Source organism: Hemitrygon akajei, unplaced genomic scaffold (assembly GCF_048418815.1).
Source record: "Hemitrygon akajei unplaced genomic scaffold, sHemAka1.3 Scf000048, whole genome shotgun sequence".
Classification (NCBI taxonomy): Eukaryota; Metazoa; Chordata; class Chondrichthyes; order Myliobatiformes; family Dasyatidae; genus Hemitrygon; species Hemitrygon akajei.
In genome coordinates this window covers 2,563,321-2,576,394 of record NW_027331934.1, presented here as the reverse complement: position 1 = coordinate 2,576,394, position 13,074 = coordinate 2,563,321, and the positions used below count along the sequence as shown (strand labels likewise).

Genomic DNA, 13,074 nt, shown 5'->3' with positions numbered 1-13,074 from the left:
CATAATTTGATTTCGAGGTGAAAATTGCAAATCACTAGACTAGTAAATTGGGCAGAGAACCAACTGGATTGTAAACGGCATAAACCATGTCACGAGTAGAGTTAATTTAACCACTTCCGCTGTAACGACGACAGATACATGAAACAAGGGGCAAATAGAGGGGTTGCATTGAAACCAGTTGGACACGAACATAATACCTCAATGTCCAGAACAAGGGGGCAGTATTTTCATTATATTAAATAGTCAATCAGATACAGGTTTGAGTGGGAATCTCTTCACTGTGCCGCAGTAACGGGAGCACCGTATTTCTTACAGTATTCCTCACAAGGGGTCCAGAGATTTCTGTTTTACCCGATTAGTTGCGAGGGTGGAATTGTCCGCTCTCCAGACACCAATCACACTAGTTTCATCACGTGATGCCCGAACTCAGGCGCCCGATTCAATCACTGAGCCACTCTCCATGCGGAAAAGCACGGAGAGAGTTGGTCGAAAGGAAATTCGGTGCATCATACCGACTTCCCCCCATGTCTACATTTCAGAAGGTCGGTTGTTCCTCTGTGGCTTCACTTTACTTTCACATTCCGCAATCCCGTCTCCGAAAGTGACAGCATTTCCTGAACCACTGGATCTGCAGGTCGATTTCTTGTTTTCCTGGTCACAGCCTGCAATTCAGACAGTATCCTGGTAAAGCACTCTTTCAAAAGCTGCCGCATACTCATTTCCCATAGGGGTAGAACCAGACGACTGCAGGCTGACAAATGTGATTCCTCTGTTCAGGAAATGGGGAGAAGATAGCACTGAGAATCACAGACCAGAGTCTTACTTCAGCGGTGGCTGAATTATTGGAGAGACAGGATTTACTAGTATTTGGAGAAACATGGTCTGATTTAGGATTGTCAACATGGCTTTCTAGGGATCAAGTCATGAAACACGAACCTGACGAATTCTGTGACGATGTGACAAAGCACATTTTTAAATTCTTTTTCTTAGATTATGAGGACATTCAGTCCTCGTTTATTGTCATTTAGAAATGCATGTTTGCATTAAGAAATGATACAATGTTCCTCCAGAGTGATATCACAAAATAAAAAAAGGACAAACCAGGACTCACAGATTGATGAAGGTAGAACAGTGGGTGTGTTGCAGGTGGACTTTAGTAAGGCGTTTGATAGGGTTCTCCATTGTAGGGTCATTCATAAATTCTGGGGGCATTCGAGCTGAAAATGTGGCTGTGTGAATACAGAATTAGCTTTCGCAGAGAAGACAGAGGATGGTAGTATTTGGCGAGTATTTTGCTTGGAGGTCTATGACCATTGGTGTCTCCAGGGGAATCTGGTCTGAAACCACTGTTGCTTGCGACTTTTAAAAATGGCTTGGTTGGGGTAGTGGGGGCGGGATTGAAAGTTTTCAGACGATAGGGAAGTTGACTAAGTGGTCGTTAGAGTGGAGGATTTTTATTTAGTTGGACCGGAATATTGCTGATCGGTTAGAGCATCAACGGATATGGGGAGGAGTCAGGTGAATGGGGTTGAGTGGGATCTGCGATGAGCCATGATGGAATGGCAGGATTCACGCAATGGGTTGAATGACTTGATTCTGCTCCCATGTCTGATGGTCTTATGGTCTGTACGGGTTTGTAAGAGGCACGGTCGTTGTACAGAGAATGGTGGGTGCATGGAACGCTCCGATAGAGGCGGATACACTGTGGGCATTCACAACTCTTATTTAGGCACATTGTTGATATAAATAGCAGGCTGTGTTGTAGCGGATGGTTCGATTTATCTTAGGGTAGATTCAAAGGTCGGTACAACGTCGCCGGCCGTTGCGCCTGTGATGTGCTGTAATGGTTTATGTCCTATCCTCCAAGTAACTGTCATTGAATACAAAACTGTAACCGAAATCCTACCGGAGTTTATATGAATTCCTGACTATTCCACTTACTCACCTTCCCACTGAAGGCAAACATGCCACATGCGCTTATAACATCCGGCCAGCTTGCGGACACACTGTCGGTGAGATCGGTATTTCGGCGGACAGATTACTCTGTAAAGCAATAGTGGGCAATTCTGTTAGCGGTCTGTCATTGATCGCATACCTTCACTTACAGTTGAACTCCAAGGACAGCCCCCGCACTTGCCTGGATTCAACTCCATCAGGCACGTCCAGAACTGATCTTTATTGTCTAAATACCAAGCAACTGGTTTAGCAATTTGTTACCCCTGTTCTCCCTCACACAACATTTATTAGCTAAGTTTGTCTTTCATTTCAGAAATATCTGCTGACCTTTATTTTTCAATCCATTTGACGTCATTCACATATTCTGTGCGCTCTCCGATATATATCAGCTCCCCACTTCCATCAGTGATTACGAATGGAAGGGAGAGGCAGGCTGAACAGAAGAAGAGTGCACGAGCAGTGTGTCAAAAGGCGTCACACGCCTACGTTGGTGTTCATTTCAGTAATGACTGATCTTTGCCGGCATGCATAGTCTTTCGATGCCAGTTCCAAAAAGCTCGCTATAGCTCTAACTTCAGGTTTTTTTCCAATGTGTACGGGCTGTTTCTGACGATCTGCTTCTCAGCGAACGCGGTGTCAATGCAATTCAATTAAAAGCAGGTTTTAGTCATGATGAGATCAAACTTCGGTTGGAGGAACAACACCTCATCTACCGTCTGGGTAGTCTCCAGCCCCTTGGTATGAACATCGAATTCTCTAACTTCCGGTAATACCCTCCTTATCCCTTCCACCATCCCACCTTCACTCTGTCTCCTCCTCTAGCTGCCTATCACCTCTCTCATGATTCTGCCTTCTTCTACTACCCATAGTGCTTTCCCCTTAGATTCCTCCTTCACCTCTTCTGCCTATCCCCTCCTTGCTTCCCCTCCCCCAGCCCTTGATCTTTCCTCTCATTGGTTTTTCACCTGGCACATTCCACCCTCCCCCCACCTTCTTTATAGGGCCCGTGACCCCTCCTTCTTTAGTCCTGACGGAGGGTTTCGGCCCGAAACGTTGACTGCTCCTTTCAACGGATACTGCCCGACCTGCTGAGTTCATCCAGCTTCTTTGTACGTCAGAGATTTTATTGACTTCATCTTGACAAATGTTCAAAGCTAAATTAAACAATGTGTGAGCTGCTGACGTGCGGGAATAAATAAGCTGCTCCCAATTCACTCACAGTCACACACAATTAACCGACCGGCGACAATGCATGACAGTTTGAATAATCAGTTCCGTTTCTCACCGTCACTCTGCATTGGGGAACCGATGATTATAAAATCACACTTCAGGGTCGTGCCCGAGATCGCTGCAGATCCAGGGTCACTGCCGAGGGATTTGTCAATTTAACATCATTAACATCATTATATTGGCCAGGATGTTCTCAAAGTGAGTAAAATGATTCTCTCCCAGGGACACTGGTTTCCCAGATCTAACCCGGCCCCCCGGGCTTTTCCTCTCTGTGTAATTCCCCGGCACGCCATTTGGAGCAGCTGTTGAATCCGGACACGCGCAGCTGGATAGGATGCGGAATTGCATCACTTTGGACGTCACAGAGTGTGCAATTGGAGCTAGTTCACCATTCAGATGTTCACAGATCAACTGTCAGTCCGGGTCTGGGTTCCTGCAGAGATCTCAGTTCCTTCCCCCCGGTCTGACTGAACTGATTCCTCCACAAGCTAAAACAGATGGAAGAATAAAGATAAAATAAACAGAATACACAACAGTGTCAGTAACAGTGGACTGGGGTTAACGTTTCAACAAAACTCACAGACAAATATCACCAGAAAACCCGCGGATCCGCTGATATTTTATAACATTGAACATTAACACAGATACTCACTCGATCAGCTTCAGACTCGGGAGGGCCAGTATGAGACGGCGGAGAGCGGGGACAGATCGGTCCGTGAGTGAGTTGAATCCCAGCTCCAGCTCTGTCAGTGATGGGTTGGTACTGAGAGCAGAGGCAAGATCCTCCGCACCAGAATCTGTGAGACCGATATCCCTCAGTCTGGAGGTGAGGATGAAGGACACAGAGAGACAGGAGACTGTAACACAATTACTGATCACATTAATGTTCAGTGTCAGACACCCAGTGACTGTAAACACAATCATCCACAGTCTGATACTTACCCCAGTTTCTCTATTCCACACTTGGGGTTTGTCAGAGCCACAGACACCAGCTTCACTCCTGAATCTCCCAGTTTATTATAACCCAGGCCCAGCTCCGTCAGTGATGGGTTTGTACTGAGAGCGGAGGCGAGATCCTCAGCACCAGAATATGTGAGACTGACATCCCAGAGCCTGGAGATGAGTGAGAGTGAGGATGAAGGACACAGAGAGACAGGAGATGGTACAAATCCCCAGTGTTTATTAGTAACACAATTACTGATCACATTAATGTTCAGTGTCAGACACCCAGTGACTGTAAACACAATCTCCCACAGTCTGGTACTTACCACAGTTTCTGTATTTTACACTCCGGGTTCCTCAGAGCCGCAGACACCAGTTTCACTCCTGAATCTCCCAGTTTATTCTGCCCAAGGCTAAACACAAACAGACAAATTGATGAACAAAGTGATTCAAACCGTGGGTCTGGGGGAATTTCTCTCACTCGGATATTTCAGGAAACATTCACCCCTTCAGCAAATCACTGATCGGAGTTCCCATCACTCTCAATGTCCCTCACTGCCCAGCTCCAGGGTATTCCCCGAATATCAGTAATGTAGTCTGTCGGTGTGACCCTGTAAACTCCACATATTCTGTCTCATTCCCCGATGGCTAGAAAAATGTTCCTGATGTAAGAGCGTTGGGAGGGGCAGGGGTGAAGGATGATAGAAAGTCCCACAGTGAGGATAATTTGTGAAAGGGAAAGTGTCGATGGGAGTTGGTGGAAGAGACCCCACCTGAGGAAAAGAGGTAGGAAGAGAAAACCTGTAGGAGAAAGAGAGGAAATAGGAAACATCCCATAGGAGGAATGAGGATGAGGATGAGAGATTCCGCAGGAGTAAGGGATATGGGGAAAAGAAGATCCCGAAGGGAAAAATGGGAATGGGGAAGAGATCCCACAGGGGGAAAGGGGATGGGGAATACAGATCCCTCAGGAGGATACCAAAGGGAAGAGATAACTGCAGAAGATTAGACGATGCAGAAATAGATTTTACGGGATGGGTCTTTCTGAATTGAGGACAACAATCGGGAGGAGATGCCCAAATGATCTGATGAAGTCTCCAACAACTCTTCACAAGGAACCACAGAACCCCCCCCCGTCTTTGGAGAATTACTGACCGATCCCCTGGGCATTTGTCACTATTTTTCACAATCTGATTTACGACTGTTTAACCCAAATTGTTTTACATTGAAACAACACAATGGGACAGTTTCACAGTTCAGAGTGAGAGATAAATCAAGTTACCTCAACTCCTGGCACTTGTGGAGCCCGGGTCCCAGCCGTTGGATTCCTTCACACTGAAGGTGACAGCCCTGCAGGTCGAGGTGTTTTATTGTATCACAGAGTCCGATGACATGAGACAGGACCGCGCAGTCAATCGGGGTCAGTGTCATTCCACTGAATGAGAGTTTTTTCACAGATCCCAGTGTACCTTGAGTCAGTCCACGATTCTGAGACTCAAACAGGTAGTGCAGTGTGTTCAGGAGGCTCCTTTTACCAGATGCAATCCTCGTGTTTCCACTCTGGCGTTTAACCTCCTCCTTCACCCAGTCAATCACCCGGCACGTTGTTTGATGAGGAAATGGACCCAGAAACTCCTCCAGGCCTCGAGCTGTCATTGGGGAGGAGAGACCAGCAACAAAACGGAGAAATACCTCAAATCGCCCATCTGTCATGTTGTGAGCTTCAGTGAGGAATTTCAGGATATCCTTGGGATGTAGGGTCAGGAATTGTGCGACTGCTGCTACAAACTCTTGGATGGTGAGGTGTGGGAATGTGTACACCACGCTCCGGGCCGAATCCTCTCTCTCCAAAAGCTCCATCAGGAACCCGGACAGGAACTGGGAAGGCTTAAGATTGTAGCTGATCAAATCTCCATATGTAAATACGATCTTCTTCTCAGACACTCCTCTGAAGGCCATCTGACCAACCCTGAGTAACACATCACGGGGGTTCTCAATCTCACGAACGTGGTTTTTCAGGATGTTGTAAATATAGTAGGAGTACAGTTGGGTGATGGTCTTGGGAACTCGCTGCGGGTCCCTGACTCTTTGTGTGAAGAAGGGGCCCAGTGCCAAAGCGAGGATCCAGCAGTAGGAGGGGTTGTAGCTCATGGTGTACAGGATCTCGTTCTCCTTCACGTGTTTGAAAATAGCTGCTGCCACCGATGGATCTTCAAAATACCTGATGAAATATTCCTTCCGTTCCTCACCAACAAATCCCAGGATTTCAGCCCAGACGCTGATCTTGGCTTTATCCAATAAATGTAATGCACTGGGACGGGTGGTCACCAGCACTGAACACCCTGGGAGCAGCTTGCCCTGGATTAAACTGTACAAAATGTCCGACACCTCACAACACCACTCGGGATCTGGGCACTGGTGCTTGGGTTCTGTATCTCTCCGACTGTCAGCAAAATCAATTCTGTGCTCGAATTCATCCAGACCATCAAATATAAACAGCAATCCCTCTGGGTTCTTCCAGACATCTCTCAGGATATTCCCAAAGTAAGGATACTGATCCTGAATTAGTTGCCTCAGGTTTTTTCTGCAGTTAATAGTGTTTAAATCCCGGAATTTGAAACTGAAGACAAACTGGAATTGTTGGTATATTTTCCCCATGGCCCAGTCATAAACAATCTTTTGTACCATTGTTGTTTTCCCGATCCCCGGGACTCCGGCCACTGCTGCCGAACTCCCAGATTTGGTTTTCCTCCGGGAAAAGCTGCTCTGGAACAACTGATCAGTCCGGATTTTTTCCAGCTTTCCGCGGAGATGTTTCTCTCTCCACTCCTCGTGGTCTCTGCCTCTTGCCAGCAGCTCATGTTCCACCAGTGTCCGATCTCGAAGAGTAGAAATGACCGTGAGCTCAGCGTATCGATCTGCCAGCTGGAAAACCTTCACCTTCTCCCTCATCAGGATCGTGTTCGCTCTCAGTTTTTCAGTTTGTGCCCGCAGAGTCTCCTTGTGTTTCTGTTGAACATCTTCCATGGGAACAGACAGTGGACAAACTGTTAGATGCTTCAACTCAGAACTCAGTATTTAAGTAGCCAAGGATTAGCTCAAAGGTTTTGCATTATTTGAACTCATCACTGGATTTTCTTACACTAAATTAAGTTTGATTAACAGACCCCAAAGTGGATGGAAAGGCATGGGCCAGATAATCATCAGATCATCACATTTCCACATTAATTGTTCAGTTAAGTTGAGTTTTCCCTGGTAGTTTACTGAGCCCCGACTAGACAAACTCCCACTACTGCCACTTCTATCATGGTTCTGTGGAAAAACTTTCAAACCCCAGTGTTGATGTGGTCTTTGGAGATTGAGAAAATGATAGTGGGCATTCTGTCAACGGAATAGGTCACGGGAATCACAGCTCCCCCTCCCCTCTCACCATCACGGATTCAAAATAAAGAGAAATACATTTGTGGATCTGTGGTGTGGTAGAAGATTGGAAACTTGGAAAACCAACAGCACAATACAAGTCCTTCGGCCCACAAAGCTGTGCCGACCATGTACTTACCTTAGAATTTACCTGGGTTTACCCATAGTCCTCTATTTTTCTAAGCTCCATGTAGCCATCCAGAGGAGCCGTAAACAATCCTATCGTATCCTCATCCACCACCACCGCCGGCCGCCCATTCCATGTACTCACCACTCTCTGAGTAAAAAACAACTTACCCCTGACATCTCCTCTGTACCTGCTTCCAAGCAACATAAAACTATGCCCTCTGGTGCTAGCCATTTCAGCCCTGGGAAAAAGCCTCTGACTATCCACAAGATCAACGCCTCTCATCACTTTATACACCTCTATCAGGTCACCTCTCATCCTTCCTCGCTCCAAGGAGAAAAGGCTAGTTTCACTCAACCTATTCTCATAGGGCATGCACCCAATACAGGCAACATCCTTGTAAATCTCCACTGCACCCTTTCTATAGTTTCCATATCCTTCCTGTAGTGAGGTGACCAGAACTGAGCACAGTACTCCAAGTGGTGTCTGACCAGGGTCCTATATAACTACAACATTACCTCTCACCTCTTGAACTCAATCCCACGGTTGATGAAGGCCAATGTGCCGTATGCCTTGCTAACCACAGAGTCAAACTCCGCAGCAGCCTTGAGTGTCCTATGTCAACCTACTCTCCATGCCAGTATATTTCCTGTAACGCCATCAGATTTTATCTTGTTAAGTAGACTCATGAGGTAACTTATAATATGCCTTATGAAAACCTAAATGACATCCACTGCATCTCCTTTGTCCACACTGTTTGGAATTTCCTCAATGAACTCTAGCAGATCTATCAGGCAAGATTTCCCTTCATAGAAACTATGTTGACTTTGACTTATTTTATAATTAGACTGTAAATACCTCAGAACTCAATCTTAATAATACTCTCACACTTCCCCAACCACTGAGGTTGGGCAAACTGGTCTATAATTTTGCAATCAAGAGAGAATCTGTAGATGCTGAAAATGCAGCAACACACACAAAATGCTGGAGGAACTTGGAAGGCCAGACAGCATCTATGGAAAAAAAGTATAGTTGACGTTCCAGGCTTAAACACTTCGGTAGGTCTGGAAACAAAATGCTGGGGAGTAGAATTGAAAGGTGTGGCGGGGGGGTGGGGGGAGGAGAGGGGAGAGAGAATTGCCAGACGATGGGTGAAACTTGGAGGGGGAGGGTTGACGCAAAGGGTTGAAGTTGATTGGTTAAAGAGACAGAAGGCCATGGAAGAAAGAGAAAATAAAACAACTTTTTTTATCTTATTCCTTGGCTTTTACCCAGTCACTAACTGTCTCCTAAGGTTCCCTTTACATTAGGCTCCCTGATAAGATCTGGATCTCACAATGTATCTGAAACCTGCCAGGGGTATGTGGCTTCTCTTAGTTTGTCAGGACCCAATCAGGGTTGTGGGGGGTCTCACAGTGTGTCAGGACCCTGCTGGGAGTGTGTGGGGTCTCACAGTGTGTCAGGACCCTGTCAGGCGTGTGTGGGGTCTCACAGTGAGTCAGGACCCTGCTGGGAGTGTGTGGGGTCTCACATTGTGTCAGGACCCTGTCAGGCATGTGTGGGGTCTCACAGTGTGACAGGACCCTGCTGGGAGTGTGTGGGGTCTCACAGTGTGTCAGGACCCTGCTGGGAGTGTGTGGGCTCTTAGTGTGTCAAGATCCTGCCAGGTGTGTCTGGGGTCCCACAGTGTGTCAGGACCCTGCTGGGAGTGTGTGGGGTCTCACAGTGCGGCAGGACACTGTCAGGTACGTGTGGGGTCTCTATTCAATCTATTCAGCTGTGATAGGCAACGTAGGAAAACATTGATCTTGCACATATTTAATTTAGTGAATGTGACACTGGTAGAAATGATGTTGTTCAATAATCAGGGAGTGTATCTGTTTCCTATTCAGAAATGGGTGTGGGAATGACAATGTCGTGTCTGTTCCCTCTGTAAACCGGATGAAGGACAATGATGAACAAGCTTGTAGCGATTTACTAAACCCGTGTTCAGGGACACTGAGGGGTTTTATTGACCGGATGTGGACTGGAGCTGCATTAACAGAGGTGACAGAGACGTGAGTAGTTTGTAAACTTCCTGATTGATCTATCTCTGGTACCAAATTTAAATTATCATCTTTGGGATTTGGTCCTGTAGGTGAGAGAGACTGAACCAGGGTTCTGGCCGAGATTCCCTATATTTATTTTAAGAGCTTCGAATAATCAGATAAAACATGGGCTGATGCAATATTGATAAGTTCTGTGATATTTGTCTTTCCTACGCTCTCTCCTGTGTTAAATGTGGAGATGTTGAGTGATCCAACTCAGTCTGCGATGATGAAGCCTTACAATCTCTTCAGCCCATGCACTGCCCCGGGCTCCATTTTCACAGACATGATGGGCTTATAGATGTAGTGAGCTTCTCATCCAGACGGTCACAGTTTAACTAATTGCAATATTATTTATAGATATTTTCAGTCCTTTCCACATTCCTTGCAGCGATCCCACAACCCTCGGTTTCCCTGTCCTAATTCCCATCTCTTCACCTTCCACAGAGTCCAGCACACAAACCGGCACACATCAATTTCAGCTTCTGTGAACTGTGCTGAGGAATTTGTCTCCGATCTCACCCTCAGTAATACTGTCTCACTGCTAGAATTCCCAGGATTATTGAGTTGGAAATTAAACTGGATATCTTTATCAAAGTTTGCACTAAGGGAGCGCAGATGTGAAAAGAGCAGGGTTCATAAGCTGCTTTTTTGATTAAAGTGACGTTATTATTACTATTCTGTGAATAGAACTTCAATGGACGAGCAACTCGAAAAACAAAAATAACCTAAAGAAACTGAAGTCGTTTAGAAAATGGTTAAGGATGAGGCTATCCTGGAGCGGATAGTCGCTGGCAAGAGAAGGATTTGACTTTTTGATATGAAGAAATATCCTTTTTTTTTGTCATTCTCCAGATCCCCCCCTTCTCCACTCAGACTCTGGTGGGGATCTGTAGTTTCAGGCCCCAGAGCGGTGTGAGCACTTTCCTCAAACTCGCCAGCTCTCTGCCTCTTTCCTCAAAATGTCCTTTGAAAACTCTCCCTCTAGCAAACACGTTTCCCTGTGTGTCACTGTGTTCTCTGTCACAGTGCCAGTATTTACCTGGTCAGATCCTCGTGGCTCAATAACTGAACCGCCCGACGCAAATTACAAACGTTGGTGAAAACAGAGGTCAAGTTTCAACTTGATGAACTCTGCTTCAGTCTCATCTGGGCCACTGCGTACCGTTCCAATCGCCTCACTACCGGAGGGATGTTGAGGCTTTAGAGAGGGAGCAGAAGAGGTTTACCGGGATGCTGCCTGGTTTAAAGGGCATGTGTTATCATGAGAGGCTGGATAAAATTAGATTGTTTTCTCTGGATCATCGGAGGCCGAGGGGAGCTCTGACAAAGGTTTGCAACATTAAGAGAGGCATAAATAGAGTGAACAGAAAGAATCGGTTTCTGAATGTCTCAAAGGCTATTGAAGGTGAGAGGGTGTACAGTGAAGGGGGAAGTGTCATTGCTGTCTGGAAAGCACTGCCTGGTAAGGTGGTAGACGTAAATTTTTTGAAGCTTTTAAGAGACGTTTGGTTAGGTACATGGATTAAGGAAGATGGAGGCATATGGAGATGGTGTCGGAAGGGGAGATTAGAGTTTGGGTATGTTTGATTTACTTGTTAGCTGTTTCAGTACAATATTATTTGCCTAATGGCCTATTCCTCTGTTATACTCTTCAATTTTCAACGCATGTTCACTCACCTTTCAACTCACTGAGAATCTTGAGTAAACCTTGAGTGGGATTTGATCGATGGGATGGATCAGAACCTGTTTGAATTTAAACACATTAAGTGGATAATTTATGGAAAATTGTGAAGTGTAATGTTTTGCAACTCAAATTTGAATTAACCTCTGATATTATCTCACCATACATCTGTATATCCTTAAGTATTTTGTCCAAATTTGGGACTCCGATCCGCATTTTCACAAAGGTTTCCCACATCACCCTCCGGGCGCGGGAGCCTTTCCCCATCACCAGGCTCAGGAGGAGTTTAGAACTGTCCGCCCGCTCTCCCTTATCAGCGAGATCAGAGATTTTCTGTGAAGAGTAACGGTGAACATATTGGGGACTGACAAATTCACACAGAGAATGAGAAGTAAATGATGTGCTCTGAAACGGGATCACACAGAGCAGTCACCCAGACGGGTGCTGATCCTGTCTGGACATGGACTGTACATTCTGAGTGCAGAGCACACGGAGGGACATTCACCGTGAACCTGGTCCACCAGTCAATGAGATCCTGGCTGGTCTGTGACCGCTTCATTGACGTGGCTCCAAATCCATAAATAATTCCTCACCGGATTTAACAGCGTAAAACAGAAATCAGAAAATAACCATAACAGATGAAGAAAGAAGTCAGGAGGGTTTTTATAACAGAGTGAGCAGTCTTGGAGAAGTTGCAGAAAAGATGATGTGATTCATCTCCTCAGTCCGCCAGTGTCCAGCATGACAGCGGATTACCGGCTGACACCTGATTCCTTTCCTTTGCCTTTTCCAGTGTAGGTTTGTTCGGTGATTACACATTACAACATAGCAGTATTCCCCAATTCACACTGTTTGCAGTTACAGATTGTAACACAATCATCTCCACTCAGAACAGAACACACTCGAGCTCCTGTGGCACCCACAGATGATGCCCCAGTTCCCACTGACATCCTGCCGTCACGCTGCACGGTTTTCATAAACCGAAACCTCCTGTCATATTTCCATTTAATACTGTAAGCCCACACAACTGTTACTTGCTCAACTCACTCTGAACATTGAGCAGCCACCCACCAGTCCGCGGGGTCTTTTCACCCCTTTCTATCACTGGTTCAGAATCACATCTTTGAGATTGCATGTACAGTATTTATTTCCCAGTTGTTCTTTTATCTAATTTAATATCCAATGAGTTGGAGTTCCGACATCCATCAGTCCTGTGATGTGTGAAAATTCAAACTCATTCTCCCTCCCACTCACCCGATGTTCCTCTCCGCTGAACTGATTCTCGGCCGTTAACGCCAGGCTCACTCCGTGCACCCCTCCTTCCATCGCCTGCTCCAGCCTGTCCCGGTAGAAGTCCGTCAGCTGCAGCAGCTGGGAATCGTTGCAGCTTGCCAGGAGCTCGGTGATCACTGAACTCGGACCTATGAAGCACAATGGTGAAAATTAAAGAAATTCCTGACCCCATATTCGGAGGCAACTTTCTCTCTGGAACCGTAAGATGGTGCACCAGGTCACCAAACACAGTCCAAGATATATATAAAGGGTGCGAGGGAGGAATAAGCGGGGTTGGTGAAATGAGCGCAGGCTGGGTGGGGGTTCAGATCGAGCAGGGTTGTGGTGGGGCTTGG

At 46.2% G+C, this 13,074-nt stretch overlaps 1 protein-coding gene across 21 annotated transcripts in view; it reads right to left on the bottom strand.

The window, feature by feature from the left end:
* Window positions 1–212: 212 nt before the first annotated feature.
* LOC140720953 (NACHT, LRR and PYD domains-containing protein 3-like) overlaps window positions 213–13,074 on the bottom strand; it is a 65,714-nt gene continuing 52,852 nt past the window's right edge. For 15 of the 21 annotated variants that reach the window (XM_073035806.1, XM_073035807.1, XM_073035800.1 and 12 more), the window contains 9 exons: window positions 12,701–12,867; window positions 11,608–11,779; window positions 11,443–11,508; window positions 5,411–7,148; window positions 4,455–4,541; window positions 4,129–4,299; window positions 3,839–4,006; window positions 1,946–2,043; window positions 213–662 (listed from right to left, as the gene is read on the bottom strand). In XM_073035806.1, coding sequence (XP_072891907.1) covers window positions 529–662; window positions 1,946–2,043; window positions 3,839–4,006; window positions 4,129–4,299; window positions 4,455–4,541; window positions 5,411–7,148; window positions 11,443–11,508; window positions 11,608–11,779; window positions 12,701–12,867 — 2,801 coding nt within the window. In that variant the 3' untranslated portion in view covers window positions 213–528. The other 6 variants (XR_012097289.1, XR_012097292.1, XR_012097290.1 and 3 more) reach the window with 6 other exon arrangements.